We start from the raw sequence: 21,806 nt of genomic DNA, 5'->3' as shown, positions 1-21,806 counted from the left end.
GCAACAAACGTAAAGAGAATTGGGGTTTAGACAACAGAAAGCAAGTGTGTGAGACCCCGCCTCCAGGACCCTGGCTGTCACCGGACACTCAAGTTGCTATCAGGAGCACTTTTCTCTGTTGAAGTGACTGGCTTTTGTCATGCAATCCCCAGGTTATAATGAGGGGAAAGGCAGGCCTCAGAGCAGAAGCAGCAGCCCCGTGGTTGGTGGGCTGCGGCTTGCCATGGGGAACACCATCAGAGCCTTTGTGGCCTTCATCCCTGCTGACCGCTGCCAGAACTACGTGGCCAGAGACCTCCGGGAGATGCCGCTGGACAGGATGGTGGATCTGAGTGGGAGCCAGCTCCGCCGCTTCCCAGTGCATGTGTGCTCCTTCCAGGAGCTGGTTAAGCTCTACCTGAGCGACAACCGCCTCAACAGCCTGCCTCCAGAGCTGGGCCAGCTGCAGAACCTGCAGATTCTGGCCCTGGATTTCAACAACTTCAAGGCTCTGCCACAGGTGGTGTGTACCTTGAAACAGCTCTGCATCCTCTACCTGGGCAACAACAAACTCTGTGACCTCCCCAGGGAGCTGAGCCTGCTCCAGAACCTCCGGACCCTGTGGGTTGAGGCCAATTATCTCACCAAGTTGCCGGAGGTGGTCTGTGAGCTGAGTCTCCTTAAGACGTTGCACGCTGGCTCCAACGCCCTGCGTCTGCTGCCAGGCCAGCTCCAGCGCCTCCGGGAGCTGAGGACCATCTGGCTCTCAGGTAACCTGCTGACAGACTTCCCCCCTGTGCTGCTTCACATGCCTTTCCTGGAGATAATCGATGTGGATCGGAACAGCATCCGCTACTTCCCCAGCCTGGCCCACCTGTCAAGCCTGAAGCTGGTCATCTATGACCACAATCCTTGCAGGAATGCACCCAAGGTGGCCAAAGGGGTGCGTCGAGTGGGAAGATGGGCAGAGGAGACCCCAGAGCCTGACCCTAGAAAAGCCAGACGCTATGCGTTGGCCAGGGAGGAAAGCCAGGAGGCACAGCTACCTGCCTTGCCTCCACTTCCTCCTACCAACTCCTGAGAAGCTTCAGTTGCAGGTCAAAGCCAAGGACAACTCCAGCATCTTCTGGAGATCGCTCCATTAGAGTGCAGAGGATTGCTCTGGGCCATGTGGGGAAACTCTGCCAGCGGCAAACGGAACAGCATCAGATGGAATGCCTAACCCATAAGTAGAAAATACTCTTGGCCAAGAACATCTCTCCCAAAGGGAACTGTGTGCTATAGGTAGCATGACAACTTCTTTGCAAGAAAATCAGCCTCTCCAAACAGGTATTTTCAAACACCGGAAAGAAAGGCTGGGACACTATGGCCTCCCCGAGTCTCTAGAACTGGCTGGTCATGAGGCTCACGCGCTTCTCAAATCAGGTGTAAGTTACAGGACTCATCTAACAATTCAGGTGGCCTGTCTCCAGTCCTCTGCCGGGTGTATTTTCATATTATGAATGACCATAAATGGCATGAAAATATTCATGTTAAAATATTCAGGTTACTTATGACATGCCTACCTAGTGGGATTCACAGAAACTCTTTATTGTTGCAAAGGCTGGAGATGAAGCTTTTCCCCTGCAATTCAGTGGCTGCTGACACCCCTGCTGGAGAATGCCTCCTGGTAGAGTCCAGCTGTAACTTTTTCTTTTTCCCAGCTGTCATTTTGAACTTGACTGTGGTTCATGCTGATTTCACTCATTTTCCTTGTAAAGATTTGACCAAAGGTCCACTCCCACCTGTTTACTGTCATTGGCAATGCTGAAAGTCATCTAGAAAATAGAACCTCTTTGGCAGGGTGGTCTTATTAAAATCAAGCCAAGGTGTAACTGGTTGCCCCAGTGGAACAGAATCCTACTGTTTACTTAACAGTAAAGAACCAGGGTTGAATTAAATCCCTTTGCATGCAGGGACCGCATTTCCAGAATCATATTAGGTAAAAAGTTGCGAAAAATCTGTTCGCTTGAAAAAAGCATTTGGAAATTGGAATTGCAGGTTGTAGTGTATACATAGGAAATGTCTGCCTCTTCAGCCTCAGCATCTCTGCATTCCCTGATTCGTTTTTGTATAGAATCTTTTGGTGGTCCATGTATAAACCTAGGTATTCAAGCTGCTATTTCTTTGAAGTATTAATATGTTAATTATGACCTTTTCTTCTCCCCATGAATATGTCAACTTTACAGAAACTGCTGTCAATGGGTAGTTTAATAACACAATCCCTTTTGCCCTTGAACTCTTTCAGGAAAGTGTCATCTTAACTAAAACACATTGAAAACGTTAGCTTTTAAAAAGTACGCTCTCCATAAAAGCATCTTAACCCAGCAAAGTTCAGTTCTAAAACGACATTAGACAGACTATTTTCCTGTTTTCCTTCCACAAATTTTTCTTGCTAAACCTGAGGAAGTTTCATGTTTTCACATAATCTCTTCCTATCACCACCTTCCAGTCTGTAGAGTATCTGCAACCCATTGATTAGATGGCCAAAGCATCCTTTTAATCACTAAACTGTCAAATACTTAACCCCTTTAGCAATGAGTCCAGATTTCTACTAGAAAGCTAGAATTTAGTCTATTTACTCATTCCTAATGACTGCAATTAAACTATACTCAGCTGATACTAGAAACGTTCTGCCAGGAAGACTGCCTTCTGAGCGGCATCACAGCTCATCCTTAATAATAGCTATGACTTTCTTTTGACCTTCTCTACCCCCTCCTAGGGGCTTCCCTGGTGGCTCAGACATCAAGAATCTGCCTGCAATGCAAGACCTGGGTTCAATCCCTGGGTTGGAAGATCCCATGGAGAAGGGAAAGGCTACCCACTCCAGTATTCTGACCTGGAGAATTCCATGGACTGTATGGCCTATAGGGTTGCAAAGAGTCAGACATGACTGAGAGACTTTCACTCACTCACTCACTCCCTCTCCTAATAAGGAAGCCACAAGTTGTAATATGGTTAAGAGCATGTCCCTTCAAACTACCTGAGATCAAATCCTACTTTGGTCATTTACTGGTCACTTACTTCTCTGTGGGCCTGTTTTCTAGTCAGTAAAATGGTAAGTTTCTGCCTCTTGGGGCACTGTCAAGTTTAAACAAATTACTGTGTGCGAAGTACACTGAACAGTGTGTGGCAGGTTATGGCTAATGTTTACTTAATATGCTGTTTTACTGTCATATCGTGGCCGCACGACACTTTTACCCTACAACCAGTGTAACTCCGTGTTTAAAGGAATAAACCATAAATAGCAAAACAACAACAAAAAAACTTTCTCAGTAAATTTTCAACAAACAGTATCTCTGGTCTTGAATATACGAAATACTACTGCAATGTGATCAAACACTTCTGCCTTACCTACATAGGAAAACACAGGTATAATTACCAAGGATTCATTTTTTTAAGATTCTAAATGAATATACCCTGCTGTTATTCTATAATTTGCAAAATCATTAAAATACATGAAAATGTGAGACTTTCCCTTGGCACTAATCCCATTCCTATCATGAGAGCAAAAGACATGAGACTGAAGACATGGGTATGTGTCTGCTAGACAATTTACTGTCTTTTATCACTGTAAAAAAAAAAAAATACACACACACACCCCTTGTAATCTCACTACCTTAGAAAGAATACTAATGCTATTTTAAAATGCTATTTTAAAGGGTGCTTTCCCCTCCCTTCTGGTCCATCCACTTCTGAGAACACGAAGCAGGTGATACTTGTCTTTGAACCCAGTGCTTAGTAGTTCTATCACTGAATTTTGGAGATTTTACCACGCACCTAGGCCACAGGACAGGGAAACACACGGACACTTACAAAGCACTATCCTCAGGGTCCTGTGTAAGTTAATTCACTTAGTTTTGTCAATACTTCTTTGAAAGGTGTTATATGTACTGCTCAAATTTTTAAAATGTGAAATCTTTATTCATACTGATAATCAAAAAATGTTCTATAATAATACTATGATTAAAAGGTGAAGTGCTCTTTACATTTCTGTTTTAATGGTGTTCTAAAACACTAGAGTAGGCACAAAACAAGGCAGACTTCAGTAAAGGATTTTATACAAAGTATTCTATTGACTTTTACGCCTCAGAGTCCTGACAAGAAAATGCATGTTAGGGTAACACAAGTAATTGTATTCAGCATTAAGTAACAGCAGCAGCTGTCCCCACCCATATGGCCCAATGAACAGGGAACAGATATGTTACCAAAATGCAGGAAGAGCTGAGAGCCACGAAAAGAGGAGCTGCCCAGTAAGCTATATAGTGGCAGGTCTCCAGGGTTGCAACCAATTCCAGAGAAAAAGAGCAAAAACAGGAAGAAAATACCAACTCCCATTCCCCACCAGTGCCTCCTGAATTAAGCCATATAAGACCAGACTACAGGGAGTTGTAAGGCAGTCTGCAAGGGTAATAAGCCCCATGGCCTCCAAGCAGGCAAAGAATGGATTCTGACTTGAGAAGAGTAAAATACCCAGCACAAATAGTATTCTTCTTCAAAGAAAAACAGAAGGCTACTAAAATGGACTTTAAAATCCTAAGCACTTAATTTCTATGCAGTTAGTATTAACATACATTCCAAAAATCTCCATGTCACAAAAGTCTTGTGAAAACTGAAAAACTGTTTCCATAACTGTTTCTGAGTTAAAAGAAACTCTATCCTAAAACTCTTACAGGAATTAGAGGGGCCTAAATTGGTACTTTACCTCTGAAACTTAAAAACTTCGTAATTCATGAACTTGGGATGTTCTAGGCCAATGATGAAAAAATCTGTAAGGTCTTCAAAGGATATGAATCAAAGAGGGAAAGAAACATGGGTGTATTCTTGAATATACAATTAAGCTCTTATATTTCTACCTCTTAACACTTACTGTCTTTTTAGGACCTTTGGAAAAAATGAGCCAAAATACAGTGTAGATTAAAATCCTACTCCAAGCTACCTGGTCCCTCAGGATAAATGTTTATCCACCTACCTCTCGCATGGAAACCTCTGCACATTTTCTAGGCCATGATATGTTCAACTGCTCCACCTATCTGAGTTGTGGGATGAAAAATGATGTTATGATGTGTGACAATGTATTTTTAAAATGACACAGCAAATGTACTATTGTTTCTAAAAATGAAAAAAGTAAAAACCTGTATAAATCTCTTTGATGATCTCAGAAGTGTCTCCTTTATGTGAATTTTGGAGGATATAAGCTAGTATCACAATAAAAACCAAAATTTTCCAGTTGTAATAGCTTCTACAAAGTAGTGCTAAAATGCTGAGATAAACTTTTGGACAAGAACAAAACAGGCTGGTTTATCAGTATTTCTCTGAAAACCCTTTGATGCTCTATGTGAGTAAAACATCTCTCCAGAATTCTAGCACAGGTACCCAATGTAAGACTACTACTGGGCTCTTATTTAATTTCTTGCACACTTTGCTGAATTAACCTCCAAATCTAAATTCACCTTTAAACCATCAAATTCAGCACATACTTACAATCTATCTAGAATGCATTTACCAAAAAAAAAAACCACCCAAGAAACCCTAGCAAAACAATCAACAATGAGGACACATGGATATGCTAACCATATCCACGCCCTATAAAATTACCAGATGTAATTTGAAGAAGCTTGCAGCAGCCAACATTTAAAATGTAACTCTTTCACACTTGAAGTAACAGAAACCACCATAAATTTTTTCCTGTGTTTGAGAGAGTATGTAGACTACACAAAATTAAGAGTACTATATGTTTCTTTCACAAAACAAAATGGTCAACTGGAAAATGTATGATTAAGAATCAAATGATAAAGTTTATAATGTCTCACTTGGCCTTACATTAATCAAAATAATTTTTTCATAAATATGTAATATCAATCATTAATTAAACTAGAACAACTCTACACTCCAAATATAATAATTCACTCCCATTTAGAGTAAACCAGGTACAAATCACTAAGTCAGTTAAGAACTAAGTAATTGTTCAAATTTTTATTTTGATGCACAGTATGAGGAATGAACTCTTAAATCAACTGAATTTTATAGAAATGAAACAGCAAATAAATTAGACCCATGTTAAAATAGAAGGTCAGTTAAATGTCCAAATTTAAGGACATAACAGCCACAGATAAACTTCAATTCTATATTCTTCTTTCAGGAAGTCAAAGTCTTTCAAACACAACTTTACTATGAACTGGTCCAGAGCTCAACAGCATACGGGAATGCTTAACAGGGGTGGTGATCAGGGACACGCTTCCTGTAAGAATTAAAATAGGGCAATAGTGAAAATGAAAAGCATGACTGTAACCGAAGGTCTATATTAAATACAAACGCAGCTAGAGTACTACTTTTATTAAAACCAATTTTAAATGTGTAAAAAGGATGTTTCTATCTCACAGTTAACATCCCTTAATTATTGTATTGTTAAGAGAACAGGAAAAATCTGCAGTGTGCGGGTTGCAGGTAGGTACTCAGCAGTTCTCAGCTTCTCACCCAAACAACCTACTTACCAAATATATACTTTCCAGAAAATGGTTAGTTCATGTTTTTAGCTTATGCTAGTTAATTTTACGAAATGAGTCAAAGATGGTTCTCTCAGTCAGAAGTTGTAAAATGACAAGTCTTTGGGGTTTCTAAATTAAAACTTCTGGGTCACTATTCTAAATGAATGAAAACAAAAAGTTGGTGATGGACTTGGGTAATTCACTCAAGTATGTCAACAGTACCTCCCACATCTTTAATGTTAAATTTTTATTCTCTGGTAACCATACAGTGAATCAGGAAGGGGGCATGGTAGGGGTACTAGTGAAATTTTCTTACTTCCTGACTGTGGAAACACTACTTCATGAGGCAAGCACAACAGTTAAGAGAAGCGAAAAAGCATAGAAACAGATCCAGACTAAAACATATTAGGATCATATAGAGATAAACCTTCCAATTTATGGGAGTATGACCAAAGGATGTCAATAAAGAAAAAGTTGTCAAGCATCTGTCACTAAACACTCCCTGGAGATTAATAATGAGTATGAAGAGAAGTCCACAGTCCAGTATGTTTGGGAAGCACAACCAAGTTTTAAAAAATTCATATTTCTTTACTGCAAATTACTCAGACTGTCTAATATTTTTAAGACACTTGAACTTCAAAAACAGTGATACCAGCTCAAACAAGGTACTATAGTTTGTATTTCAAATGTGGTTAAGGGAGCCAAGTTATTACAAAAACTTCTGAGGCAGCTATGCAACCTTGCCCCCAAGTCAGAAAATTTTACCTATATAACTGTTTTGCCTTGCTATCATTCTACTTGAAGACAACAAAAAATGTAGCAGTATTTACCCATCTTTGTTGGCACTGCTTCCAAGAAAATTTTGTCAACTTTTCCTTCCCTCGTTAACTTTCCATTTCAAAATATGAGTGCTCCTCATTACCCTATTCTCCCAATGCTAGAAGAAGAGAGAATCTAGATTTTGTAGCCCAGTCCTTTCCACTCACCACAGTGGGAGATCTGAGTATCATTTTAGCTTTTCTGTCCACATCCAAATCACTATTTTCTACTCTTTCCTTCCTCTAACAGAAAGAGGACAGCTGCCATTCATAGGAGAAATCCAATGGAAGGAGTGCTGCAGGGGCACGAAGAACTTCGTCCACGTGGGACATCATTTCCTAGTAACATTCCTACTTCCTCCCGTTCCTCCTCTTGTTCCCTAGGTCCAACAGCAGCTGCTGGCGGACTGCGCCCCTCTTCTGCATCCATCACTTCCTCTTGATGAAACTGCTCCCAGATGAACACACTCAATTTTCACAGAAATGACCACACCTCCTCTAGCTACCATCCCACTTCTCTGCTCTCATTCACAGTAACATTCCCTGAAAAAGCAGACTACATACAATTCCTCTTTCCCCAGACTCTATCGAATTTACTTCAAGCTTTTGCCCTCTCTATTCCACTGAAACTGCCCATTAAGAACACCAACAACCTCGTTGCTAAATCCAATTTTTAAGATCAATTTTCAGTCCTTACTTGACCTATTTGCATCATCTTGGGAGCTGATCACTCCTCCTCCCCAAATACGTTACCTGGCTGCTACACACATTCCTCCTACCTCAGGGGCACTCCCCCAACCCAACCTTAGACTTTTGAATTATGGGAAACTTCAAAAGTATATAAAAGTAGAGACTGTACAATGAATCCTCATGTATCCATTATCCAGTTTAATAAAATCCTTCTTACTGACTCTTGACGGCTGTTCTAATTCAAACTTATTACTGGAATTTCAAGCATTCAGTCCTTTAAAAAAAACACAAAAAACCCTTTCCCTTCTCTAGATACATTCACGCTTTTGGGAACTCAATTAGTAGTGTGACCTTCTATACTACCACATACAGGCTGACAACTCCTAAAACTTTAACGATAGTTGAATTTCTTCCCTAAATTACAGGCTCAATGATCCAACTAATCGCTTTCTCAAAGATTACTATCTCAAATGTCCAAAGCTGACAACCCCCATCTTTCCTCCCAAAGCCTTCCTCCACCTCAGTTAAGAGAAACTTCTATTTTCCACAACAAAAACCTTGAATGACGTGGCCCAGTATTGTTTTGTTACTGTTATTTTAGTTGCTGGGAATTTACATGTTTTATTTCTGAACTAAAAATGTTTAATACTGTCATGTTAAAACATAACTGAGATATTTCTGACAAAATTTAGAATTTCCCCCCACTTCCCATGAAGTGGGAATATGCTTAATGTATTGGAGAAATGTGGCAATTATTAAGGAGCTTTGAATAAAAATCTTTAAGACTGCCCCCTCAAAAACCCACCCTTGAATTATCAATTCCCTTTTCTCACAGACCTTATATCCAACCCATCATCAAATCCTGCTGACTCTACCACCTAAAATAGATTTATTATCAATCTCTCCTTACCACCTTCACCTCTATCTGCCGGTCCAAGCCACCATCCCCTCCCATATCCCTGAACTTCCCACTAATAAAAATTAATGGTTTTGGTAACTAACTAGCTACAAGCAGTTAATTTAATTAAAATTATTAACTGAATCTTCAAATGCTAAGATTTTTCTGGCCACCTAGTCATTTTTGCGTGAATGAGTTTCATCTGAGAAAAGCTGCTGGAGGGATTTCCCTGGCAGTCCAGTGGTTAAGACTCTGCATTTCCACTGCAGGAGGCTCGGGTTCAATCCCCGACTGGGGAACTACAATCTCGTAAGTAACGGCCAAAGAAATGGTACTGGAATAGGACGGGGAAATAATGGAAACAGTGACAGACTTATTTTCTTGGGTTCCAAAATCACTGCAGATGGTGACTGCAGCCATGAAATTAAAAGATGCTTGCTAAGATGCTTGCTCCTTGGAAGAAAAGCTATGACCAATCTAGACAGCATCTTAAAAAAAGAGACATTACTTGGCTGACAAAGGTCCATCTAGTCAAAGCTACGGTTTTTCCAGTAGTCATGTATGTATGTGAGAGTTGGACTTTAAAGAAATCTGAGTGCGGAAGAATTGATGATAGAACTGTGGTATTGGAGATGACTTTTCAGAGTCCTTTGGACTGCAAGATCAAACCAGTCAATCCTAAAGGAAATCAATCCTGAATATTCATCAGAAGGACTGATGCTGAAGCTGAAAACTCCAATACTTTGGCCACGTGACGTGAAGAACTGACTCATTGAAAAAGACCCTGATGCTGGGAAAGACTGAAGCCAGGAGAAGGGGACGACAGAGGAAAAGATGGTTGGACAGCATCACCAACTCGATAGACATAAGTTTGAGCAAGCTCCGGGACAGGGAAGCCTGGCATGCTGCAGTCCATGGGGTCGCAAAGAGTCAGACATGAACTGGAATAGGACACATTCCAGTCAGACTGAATTGGAATAGGAACATGTAAGGAACTCTGCACATTATGTGCCGAAGAATATATACATATATATAGAAATATATGAAATATATAGAAATACTTTTCTATATATATAGAAAAGTATACCCAGACATAAAATGACTGGAGCCAACTCATCCTGGTAAACAGACATCATTTCTTACTACTACCTCCCTACCTATATGCTCTCTGGTTTTAGACTTTCCGAAGCCTACTCTTTTGTGCCCTTTCAATCTTGAGGGCTACCCTGTGTTACCCATATCCTTCTCCCCACTAAGCTTTTCTGGTTTAAATCTAAGAGTTGTGACCACGTATTTTAAGTAACTGGCAAAATACTGCTATCTAGACAAAATGGCTCCACTTCCCATCAACTACAATTAACAAAAATACAGCTGTTGTTTCCATGTTAATTTTTCCTAAGAGATGGTTTTTAAAGTGTTACAATACCTTGGTGCTGCCTTGATGATGTTGTCCACACGCAGAATCACCTCTGCTGCTTCAGCTGCACTTAAAAGAACTTGTCGCTTCACCTGGAAACTTTCTGTTATACCCAGTACCGACATATCTCCAATGGTACCTTCCTTCATATCTGAGAAATATTCACTAGATAAACAACTAGTCTTAACTAAAGTATCAAAACATATCTAATAACAGAACACATTAATAAAATTAAACCTGACTTATAAAAATATATATAATTACAAAGCCAACTATTCAATTTAATTAAGAGTATTCTCATCAGATTATCACTCAAGGAAAACCTTTTAGAAAATTAAAAGATCAACTACTGATTATCTGTATTAATGAAGGGTAACTATGTCAAATAATAGAAAATTTATATGCAACACATCACCTATAAAACTGAAGAAAATTTGTTCATCACTGACTACACCATGGAATCTAAAGAACTGAAGGAGAATTTAAATCATCTATTTTTCTTATTAGACTCCCCCTTCATCTTCTGTAAGATCGTTATTCATTAACTCTCTTTTGTCCAGTGCCAGGATTACCTACCCTTAAAAATATTCCTTTTACGTCCTAGACCATTTTATTGGGAAAATTTTCAATCTGAAGTAAGTCTTTTTTAGGCCACTTTCCCCCTGGTGGCTCAGTACTAAAGAATTTGCCTGCCAATGCAGGAGACATGGGTTTGATCCATGGGTTGGAAGATCCCCTGAAGAAGAGAATGGCAACCCACTCCAGTCTTCTTGCTTAGGAAATCCCATGGACAGAGGAGCCTAATGAGCTACAGTCTATAGGGTCAAAATGAGTCAGATACAACATAGCAACTAAATAACAACATAATGGTTATGAAGGCAAGGGTCATAGGAATCTTTTACATGGTTGTTATGAAAATTCACATTAAAAAAAAAGAACTTGGTAAAAAGCTACTCTTAAGAACTCCCACAAGATGCCAATCACTTTCTTACCCAGTCCAGCAGTTGTTTTGCCTTCACTATGGGCAGCTCGGAGCTGTGCCACCAGGTCTGCACTGTCATAGCCCGCATTGTCAGCTATGATGGTTGGCAACTACAAAGTGAAGAGGACATGGTAACTATCTACTCTACCAACAGAGTTCATTTACCAACTAGAAGAAAAGCTTTCTAAAACTGTGCATTTAGAAATAATGTAAAATCTGTTTCCTCTTAATTACTGCTCATGAAGAGGTTTATAAACTCCAAAATCGAATTTAAGCAGTGTAAACCATTCTTTTCTTAAAGCCAAAAAAGGAAACATTTTCTGTCCAAGATAAAAGAATGTATAAATTCAGGGCTCCCTTTTTCATTAACTTACCATTCTCAGTGCTTTAGCGTAAGACTCCATTGCAACAGCTTCTTTGCCTGGTGTTCTACTGGCAAGCTGTGTCACGGCATGAGCCATCAGCATCTCAGAACAGCCTACAGATTAAAATTCCAAGAACATAAATCATTACACTCAGTTGCCTCCAAGACACTAAATAAGACTTCAAGATCTATTAAAAATTAAGTGCACAGGCAGTACGAAGTAAGAAGCATTAAAAGTCAAAAGCCACTACTACACTTCAATAAATAAAATATGTTCAATATTTTTCAAATGCTTACCTCCTCCATAAACTGTTCTAGAATCTTTCACAGTCTGGGCAAGAACACAAAGAGCATCATGCAAAGATCTTTCTGCTTCATCTAAAATTTGCTGAGTGGCACCACGCAGAACAATGGTGCAAGCCTCACCTAAAATTAAAAAGAAAATAATGTTCTCATGTCACAACGAACTCAAGCTGTAAAACATAAAAATTTGCCTTCTATTATTTAGGTTATATTATGTGGTTTTGAAAGCTGGTATGTCTTTTATTGCTGCACATTCTCTTTGCTAACAATCCACATTCCTAGCAGTTCTAAATTATCTGAAACAATTACATTGAATATGCATTGCTCACAAAGACAAGGTTAACAGGCTGCCCTCAAGAGACTGAAATTAGCATACACCATGTTTTTTAAGAATTAAGACATATATTCTAGTAACTGTAGTAACTTTCTTTCACTTCAACAGAGCCTAAACAAAAGGTTTAGGAACCTAAACCAACAGAGCCTAAAAGGTTTAGGAACCTAAACAACAGAGCCTAAACAAAAGGTTTAGGAACCTAAACCAGAATCTACATAAGCACTCACCAAGGGCTACCCCAGAAAAGTGAATGAGTTTGTCTTCTCCAATCATGACCTCCTCAATAAGTTTGCAACTTCCAAGCTTCACTAGTTCTGGATGGTCAAAGGTAGAGGCAATTTCACCACCTATGAACAAAAATATTCATTAATTAAATGCACAATAGGTTTGAAATTTACGCTTTCTTACAAGCAAAAATGAACAGAAAACATATTAAGTTGACTGCTTACTATATGCCAAGCACTCTGAAGCACTTTATACAAACTAAATTATTTAATCTTCACAACAACCATAAGAAGACAGGTTTCATTTATCACTCCATTTAGAAATGGTAAAACTGAGGCAAGGAAATGTTTTGTTTTCATCTAAGGTTACATAGTTCAAACAAATATGAAACTGAAATTCAAATACAAGCAATCTGGCTTCCTCTATGCATGTTATATAATTCCACCTTAACTGAGATTTTGACATTTACCTTTAAGGCTGAATTTATCAACAAATTCAGACTTTCTTCTGAATTCAGTCTAGAAGACTAGTATTCTATGATCTAGTATCACCAAACATGAAAATATTTGGCTAATCTTATTATATCAACAGGTGCACTGACATTAGGAACTGCTTCAAATAGTGAGCACTTGGTATCTGTGAATTATTACAATAACTGAAGTGTCAGAAAGCTCCTGTAATATAAGGCCTAGAGAAGGGGGAAATGTATACTGAGGATTTCCCAGAGCAAACTTAATGAGAAGGCAAAAAAGCAAATTCATTTTCTTCCTTAGGTCTTCCCTTTATTCCTATCTTCCCTCCACCTTCCATGCTATAAACATTTCCTTTCCTGGTTCTTAATTAAGACAAAGTTAGGCTTCCATTTTAAAATCCTTTTCTCAGACTTCCCTGGTGATCCAGTAATGAAGACTCTGCTTCCACTTGAGGGGGCATGGGTTCGATTCACGGTCTGGGAACTAAGATTTCACTTGCTGCGTGAGGTAGCCAATAAAATAAATAAATCAAACAAAACCCTTTTCTCTAGCTCTTTACTCTCTCTCTTAATAAGATACCCTCAATCATCAACCCAACCCCTTTTCCTACACCTTACCGATAAATTGGCTAAATAATTCATGCTTTATTTCTACTGTACAATTAACTTTATAAAAAGGACTCTGGTCTTCCCAACTCTACTAATTTATACTCACTTGTATAGCTGAAGCTCTTATTTTTGGTTGGCAAATTCCAGAGACAGTTCTGGAACGTGAGACACAATAGATGTTTGGGATATCATATGCCCCAACTGAGACCAATTTGGCTTATGAGAATTTTCACTGATCCTACACTCACTCACTCATGTACACCTGCTTACAAAATATTTAAAGTCCATTTGCAAGACCCAATTTCACACATCTTGACAACAGATGAGTTTACTAAGGATGGGAGCCACCATGGAGTCTAATTCACAGCCAAACAGCTGGTGTGCTTGAAGCAGTAAATCTTCTGAATGTATGTGGCAATTTCACATTATCAAGTCCTTGTGATAATAACTTATACCATGAATGTGCTATCATTCACATTTCTTATATCTTTAATTTTGCTGCATTAAGGAAGTAATTAAATAAAATGAACATCATAAGATTTATCACCTAAGTATCAAATATGCAATAACTTCTAAAGGAAGTAAACCCACCTCCAAGTAAAACGTCTCTTTTTAGGTCAGAAGACTATGCTTCTCAAATTATTGAAAATGGCTTAAGACGTTATTTTGAAGTAAGTCCAATCCTACCATCTACTTAGTATAATTTCGTCTAATACAAATAGCAGTTCCAAACTGAATGTGGTGTTCCTTGTGGCTTTACATCTAAACCCCATTCGTGGAATTCTCACTGCCAGATCACAAACCAACTTTCCAACCTATACATTGTCAAGCTCTTGAAACAGGATAAATGTTGTTATACTTAGTTTTCAAGGGCTACTTAGCAGTTACCACCACTAAAAAAGTGAGTAACTGCACTGTATGTCATTTTGATGTAGATATATCTGTAAATGCACTTTTTAGTCTACACTGTGACTATAAAACCCATACCTGTATTGAACGATACTGGAGTAAACCAACTTTTCATCATACACTCCTGGACTGTTTCACACTTATTCAACATTTATTACTTTCATAAATTTAAAAAAGTTAACAAAAACAATGTTTAAGTATTTGACCCACTGTCTGGCATATAGTTAAATGTTCAATAGAGTACTATTCACCAGGCACATAGAGTGAACAGGGAGTACCACACCAGGCACAAAGTGAATACTACTCACTTAGCACTAGAATTAAATGAATAAACTAAAACTCAAGACTCCTTTTTTTAAGCTTCAGTTTATCTAGACTATGTTTAGAATAGCGGTCCTGAGTGTTTGTGAGAAAAAGATATAGTACCTTTAAAACAACACAGCAAAAATAAATCTAAACCTACAGTGAAGCTGGCATTTGATATGTTAAAAATGAATGTGACTAAAGATATCAAAGATTGTGAATAGCTGTTTAGATTCTAGGGACCATAAGGGCACTTTAAGGTACCCTTTTCAGGTACGAAGTACTTTCTTTTTACTTTTAGAAATGAGTTACATACACTAATTCTCAATAAATCCAAGAGTGATTATTTGTTAGAAGTTAATGTCTTTTTTCCATACCTGTGACAAGAGCGAGGCGTTCCACGCCTACAAAATCTGCATGCTCAATAGCCATAACACCAGCAGCACCAAAGAGTTGTTCAGGATAATTATAAATTAGTTGCCTATAAATAAAAATATGAAAAAACATTGTTCAAAATTGTTACTTCACAAGATAAAATACATCAGATTAAGAAAAACATGAAAACATTTTTACCTTGCCAGCAATCAAAGAAATGCAAATCAGAAAACTGCTATCATTGATAGAGAAAAGGTTTCATAAAGCATATTAAATGATTTAGTAAGGCAACTGCCTTGCTGTACAATCTTACTTATATTTTGGGGAAAAAACCACTTCCTAAATAATAAACAACTAAATTCTATAAGAATTTTTCTAAATCATTCCAGAAAAACAAGGCCCTTTCTTGGATCATTATATTGTTAGCAAATACAAACAGACCTGTTAATAAAGCAATTTATCCCATGCTTAAGAATACGTTCAACTTTCTCCTTCATTTTTTCCTTTTCTGCGTGTTCTATTTCAGCAACCTTTGCTGTAGAATCAACTCTCACCCGGGAACCAAATATCTAAAACAAAGGAAAGCATAAAAAATAGCATCACTTTCCTTAAGTTTCACAGCATACTTAAAACTTTTTAATGTAAATACAACAAAACTGTGTGCACTGTGAACGCACACATACAATATAAATACACACTCATATATATTCACACACACATATATATATATATATATCAAGTACAACTGATTCCCAACCCAAGTTTACAGCAGCTAACAATCAGAAATCCAGGAAATGTAGTTAATATACCTTAATTTTGTCTGTATCCATACCAGTATTTGCAATAAGAATTTTAGCATTTTCAATTCGTTTTGGTTGATTTACACCAATTTTTTTATCCAACAGAAAGCCTGTTAAAACAGAATTTTATTAAATACTTCAAGGCTGTATCAATGAATCTTTTAAAGTAATATGCTTTATCAAATTACTCTTTCAAAGAATGCCATTTCTAGTCTAATTCATCAAGCTCCTAGAACCTAAATTGCATTCCACACCAGTGACCATAAAAATTAACTTAGCAGATTATTTAAAAAATAACATGCAAAAAAGAAAATATGAGGCACAGTAGAAATATGAAAAGTAAACAGACATTTTTTTGTACAACTTATATACTTCAATAAAAATGAGCTAATTAAAAAAAAGTTATTTTTGAATCTTTTATCTCAGATACATATTATGTTTGCAGGTGTGTGAGTTGCAATGCAAACTTATTAATCCACTTTCATTAGCTTAAAACCAACACAAAACAAGCTCTTAAGATTCAGATAGAGACTACTGAACTTTTTAAAAAACTGAGGCTGTGATTAACATGAAACACCATGGAGAGCAGTCAGACAAACCTGTCCCCCTCATGCTCATGCTGCTTATGGGCTATGTATACAAGCTTGGACCAAATTTCCAACCCTAACTACTCATCTATAAACAGGAATATCAACAGTAGCAGAGATGTCATTAGTAGCCAAGGGGCCCAAAATGATCATACGAATTGAATACTGTGTTAACTGTATTCATACGAATTGAAAATACTTGTGTTTAACTGCTTCCTTTAGATACATGTTTTATCTTTTAACTCATTTATCACACCTTGGGTTTTCTGCTCTATTCAGCTGAACTTAATTCTCATTCAATGGATCAACATCATGATAAAGAAATGAGATTTTGAGTACAATTCCAGTAGAATGCCTGGCACAGAGCAGACATTCAATGGTCACTATTCTTGCCTTAATTCTTTCTCTACCACCAAACTCTATTAGAAATGCTATACAGTCCTTGCCTATAAATTCAACCTAGAGTATTTTCAGAATTGTTACACCTGTGAAAGAGAGACAACATGAATTTCTGCAACTAACCCCGACTCCAAATCACTGACTAGTAAAGCAGAAACTATAAAACATAATTTATTCCTTTTTTCCCCCCTTCTCTATAGAATGCCTACACTGTCTACAGGTCCCTTTGTGAAGTAAATGTACTGTGAACATACTGTAAGAACAAAACATACTATTATTAAGGACATAGCATAAAAATACTAAGACATTTATCACTCCTCAAGAACACCAGAAACTGTGTCTTCAACATGTGTCAACCAACATGACCTACCCAGACCCTTCCTAGAGAACACTTTCAATCCCAGAAAAAATACCATTTGACAATAGCTGACTTTAAGTAGAAGAAAACTAAGTCTCTTTATTAGAAACTGTAACTTACTTCATAGTATAAACTAAAACCTAGAGGTTATCAAAGAAATGCTGGGATAGTATGAGTAGGTCAAGTACACTGTCAATATAACAAGTGGATTAAGATGACAAAAATCATTGCAACATGATTTGTTCCCTTAAAGTCAAGTTTTCTCGCTTTGTAAAGTGCCACTAGTCCTGACTAAATAAATAAGGATTCACTCAGTATTTAGCTTTCAACATCTAGTCAACACGTCTTTTCCCATATACAATATATACATACCTTCATCTAAATAGGAATCTGCCAGACTTCCTCCTAGCTTTTTGATGACATGAATTGCCTCCAGGTTACCAGAGCCTTTTAGTCTGAGAACAGCTTCCACAGCTAACTTAGTAAAGTGGTCTTTATGATGAGTAAGAAGTTTTGAGGATAGTGTTGTTCCTGCAATGTTCATTAAATCTTGACGGAACTTAACTTCATCGGAACTAAAATACAAACCAAAAAAAAACCAAGCAAAAAAATTCACGCCAGGTCTTAAAATGCTTCTCCAAAGTTATCAACTTTGCTTTACGTTTCCAAAACTTATCCAAATAGTGTTTGCCAATAGATACTGTTACCTCAACCAGTCAGGGTTCTTTAGTCATAGAAAAAAATTAAACCTTATCAGTAATCAAGAAATACAAACAAACTAATACTATTTTCCCCACCAAGCTGGCAAGCTACCAAAGCAGAGACACAAGCAAACAAAAATTTCAAGAACACGGGGAAAGAGACAGTTACACAGCCAGTGGATCTGTAAATTAACGATCTTTTTCTAGAGAACTACTTGTAAGGTAAACAAAGGACCCAGAAATTATACTACTTTTTTAAGTAACGACTTTGTCACAACATTATAAAATAAAAAATTGTCAAAACTCAAAATCTCCAATTACAGATAAGTAAATTACAGCAGTAACATAATCAAATGCATATACCTCTACTAAAATTAATAAAGTACACCAACACCTAAAAATTGTGCTTGCTATTCAACTAGGTTAAAGAGGCTAAAAAATCTTCTATATAATACTACTTTATTGTGATTATATATGCAAAAAGCCAGAACCCCAAATTTTAACTTAGGGACTACCTCTGGCAGGTAATGTGGGGCTTTTCTGGTTGCTGTTGAGGCAGGATGAGGTAACAGAACCATGTCCATGTGTGCTTTCCACTGCTCTCTAGACTTCCTGAACTAAGTATATTTTGAAAAGAATATTAGATGTTTAATACAGTAGTACTGTGGTATACCAACCCATGGTCGACTGCAGAATTCAATAGAGCCTGTCTTGCTGCCTTTGTGGCTTCTCTCCAACCCGCAATAATGGTCTGTGGATGAATCTTTTTTGCAATTAAGGATTCTGCTTCCTATTAATAAATAGTGGAAACACACATCAATAGCAAATTTGTAATAAGAAAGAATCTGATTACTTATGACACTCAATACCAGAGTAGGAAAAAATATCCAGCGAGATGAAGTTACTCAGATATTCTTACCCTTAGCAATTCTGCTGCGAGAACAGTAACAGATGTAGTGCCATCACCAACTTCATCATCTTGAACCCTTGACATATCTACCAGGAAAAAGCTAGTTAATAACTCACTTATATGTGATTCTGCTTTTGAAATTATTAATACTTCTTGGTACCTCATCTAATTCTCCAAACATACTCACTACCAGTCTAAATCTTACTTATCTAGGTGTCCTCACCTAACAAATTCTTTGGAACTCTTCAGTCTGAAATACAGTAGTTTCACCATCAGTAAGTACATCACACTCCAAGACTCTATTTAAAAAATTTTGCTCAAGTATAGTTGACTTAAAATGTTAATTTTTATTATACAACAAAGTGATTCAGTTGTACACATATTCTTTTTCATATTATTTTCAGTTACAGCTTATCACAGGATACTGAATACAGTTCCCTGGGCTATATATTAGGGCTTTGTTGTTTATCCATTCTATATACAATATAGTTTGCATCTGCTAATCTCAAACTCCCAATCCTTCCTTCTTTCACCTCTCCCTTCTCTCCTGGCAACCACAAGTTTGTCTGTGTATCTAAGTCTGTTCTTATTTCATAAATATGTTCATTTCTGTCATAATCCACAAATAAATGATATCATATGGTATTTGTCCTTCTCTAACCTACTTCACATAGTTTGATAAGCTCTAGGTTCATCCATGTTGCTGCAAATGGCATTATTTCATTCTTTTTTATGGTTGAGTAATATTCCATCATGTATATGTACCACATCTAGGAGTTTGTATTTTAATAATGATAATTATCAGTAAAAAAAGTAGACATCGATTAATCAAAAGGACAGTCAGTCAACACAGTCTGTTTAAAAACTGTTTCCAAATGCTAACAAATGCCGTCCTAAGACTCACCAACTAGAACTTTAGCAGCTGGGTTGTCCACACCAATGTTTTTTAAAATAGTTGCACCATCATTGGTTACCATAAGAGATGCATCTCGTCCACTGCTTAACAATATTTTGTCCTGAAAGGAACATATTTGCTTCAGGTTAAGACAGAAGTACATCTGGAATGATGCATGGATTAATCAGTAATCTCAGATTGCTAATGTGTAAATACTCTGAAGGGTTATATGGCAGACTCCAAACTGTTTCACTGTATATACCCACTCCCAAAGCCAACCTTGATGTCCTACCCTTCTCCAGTCCTAGAGACACTAGAAGAGCGAGACATTAACAAGGCTGTTTGAATACTGTAAGAGAAAAACTAAGTGTACCTCACAATACAATAATAAATACAAATGATAAAATAAGCAAGATGCAGAAGAGTATTTGACAGAGCAGAGGGAGTATATCTAGTTATACTGAAAAAAAAACTAAAAAAACAGAAGCTACAGAAAAAGTACACATCAATCCTATCTTTGACGAGACAAAACATTGTCATGAAAAGAATATATAAACAAATGTCTTATAATTCATAAGATACCTGTACATCCACATAAAGACAGCCGTTAGATTTATATCCAAAGGATATAAGTGGTTATCACTGGGGAAGGGAGTGGTATTGGGGATAGTGATCAGAAGGAGACCTTAGTCCTAGGGGTACGGTCTTGATTTTCAGTAAGGAGAATGTACCTATGTCTGAATTTTTATAATTAACAGTTAAGTTTTAAATATGAAAAAGCACCCACAAGTTTTTGTATTCCCAAGGGCTCTATAACGACAGTAAAATACTAAAATTCCCTGTTTTTCTTACCATGCCCTTGGGTCCCAACGTGCTCTTTACCAAGTCTCCAATAGCAATGGCACCAATAAAAGAAGACTGGAATAAAAATCAGAGATGACCAAAATAAACTTCAGTCTTAAAATCGTAAAACAAACAAACAAGCACTCTTCTATCTTTGTAAGAACGAGGAAAAGGCTTACCAGGCGAGCTGTCTCTGCTCTCTCTTCATCAGCTCCAGCCTTGAAGATATTAACAGGTGCAAGGGAAAGGGACGCCTAAAATTGAAAACCAAGAATCAGTCTGAATACCAGTATTCTTTAACATACATACTTAGATGAGTTTCACTAGACTTAGAAGTAGATACCTAAAAGAACATGAATTTAAAGAAGAAATGTTCCTTTTTAAACAAATGAAGCACTCCATGATTAGGCAGTCATTTATTTAAAGCGAAGGGAGCGACTTAGGTGACATTCCTTTTTTGGATATCTTAAGCGCTCCGCGAAAAAAATTCTACACCGAAGACACGGACTCTAAGTATGGCAGGACCAAAGACCGCAAAAATGATTTTAAACTAAAAATAAGGATGCCGCCAGGAGGGGGAGGGAACGCGACAGCCTGGCTTCCATCACCACCTTCGGGCCGCTCCAGGCTCCGCCCTGAGAGGGAGGGAGGGGCCCAGCGCGATGACCCGCCCGGTGCACTAGAAATTTCTTAGCTTAGGGTTAGTCCTAGGTTTCGAGGTTCTGGGCCTATCCAGAGACCGAGTCAGAACAAATGCCAGCCTTCAGGCCCACCCTTCCTTCTGGCTCACAGGGAGGGCCTCACCCGCGGGCCCGGCGCAGACCACACGCCGCGGCCTGCGCCATGTGCAGCGGACCCGGGGTACAGGCACAGCGATGCTGGGATACAGATGGGGCAGCAGACGGCGGGGGACAGCAGAGGGCGGCGGGGGACGGGAGGTCTCGGGCAGGGACTATGGGGCGAGACTCACCATGGTTCCGAGGAGTTAGGCACACACGTTATCCCCTCACAGCTCGCGCCCGCGACCGGAGGGACGAGAGGGCGGAAGTGACGCCACACGCTCTGCCGCAAGGGGCGGAGCCTCGACAGACGCGCTTCACGTCCCGGC

The 21,806-nt window shown here is 38.2% G+C and overlaps 2 protein-coding genes across 2 annotated transcripts; one reads left to right on the top strand and one right to left on the bottom strand.

The window, feature by feature from the left end:
• Positions 1 to 223: 223 nt before the first annotated feature.
• On the top strand, positions 224 to 1,060 carry LRRC10 (leucine rich repeat containing 10). Its single transcript, XM_005901152.3, has one exon. It carries the CDS (start codon positions 224 to 226, stop codon positions 1,058 to 1,060), a length of 837 nt encoding a protein of 278 aa, XP_005901214.2.
• A 4,919-nt stretch (positions 1,061 to 5,979) lies between these two features.
• Positions 5,980 to 21,806, bottom strand: CCT2 (chaperonin containing TCP1 subunit 2). Its single transcript, XM_005901151.3, has 16 exons — positions 21,669 to 21,806; positions 20,878 to 20,952; positions 20,708 to 20,773; positions 19,865 to 19,976; positions 18,970 to 19,046; positions 18,728 to 18,840; positions 17,722 to 17,924; positions 16,015 to 16,115; positions 15,647 to 15,774; positions 15,208 to 15,311; positions 12,540 to 12,659; positions 11,973 to 12,101; positions 11,686 to 11,789; positions 11,322 to 11,421; positions 10,339 to 10,480; positions 5,980 to 6,259 (listed from the first exon to the last, which is right to left on the bottom strand). The coding sequence occupies exons 1-16, from the start codon at positions 21,669 to 21,671 to the stop codon at positions 6,229 to 6,231; spliced, it is 1,608 nt and encodes a 535-aa protein (XP_005901213.2). The 5' UTR covers positions 21,672 to 21,806; the 3' UTR covers positions 5,980 to 6,228.

This window comes from Bos mutus, chromosome 5, assembly GCF_027580195.1.
Source record: "Bos mutus isolate GX-2022 chromosome 5, NWIPB_WYAK_1.1, whole genome shotgun sequence".
NCBI lineage: Eukaryota > Metazoa > Chordata > Mammalia > Artiodactyla > Bovidae > Bos > Bos mutus.
Note: the sequence above shows the minus strand (reverse complement) of the source record. Positions and strands in the feature narration are given on the sequence as shown.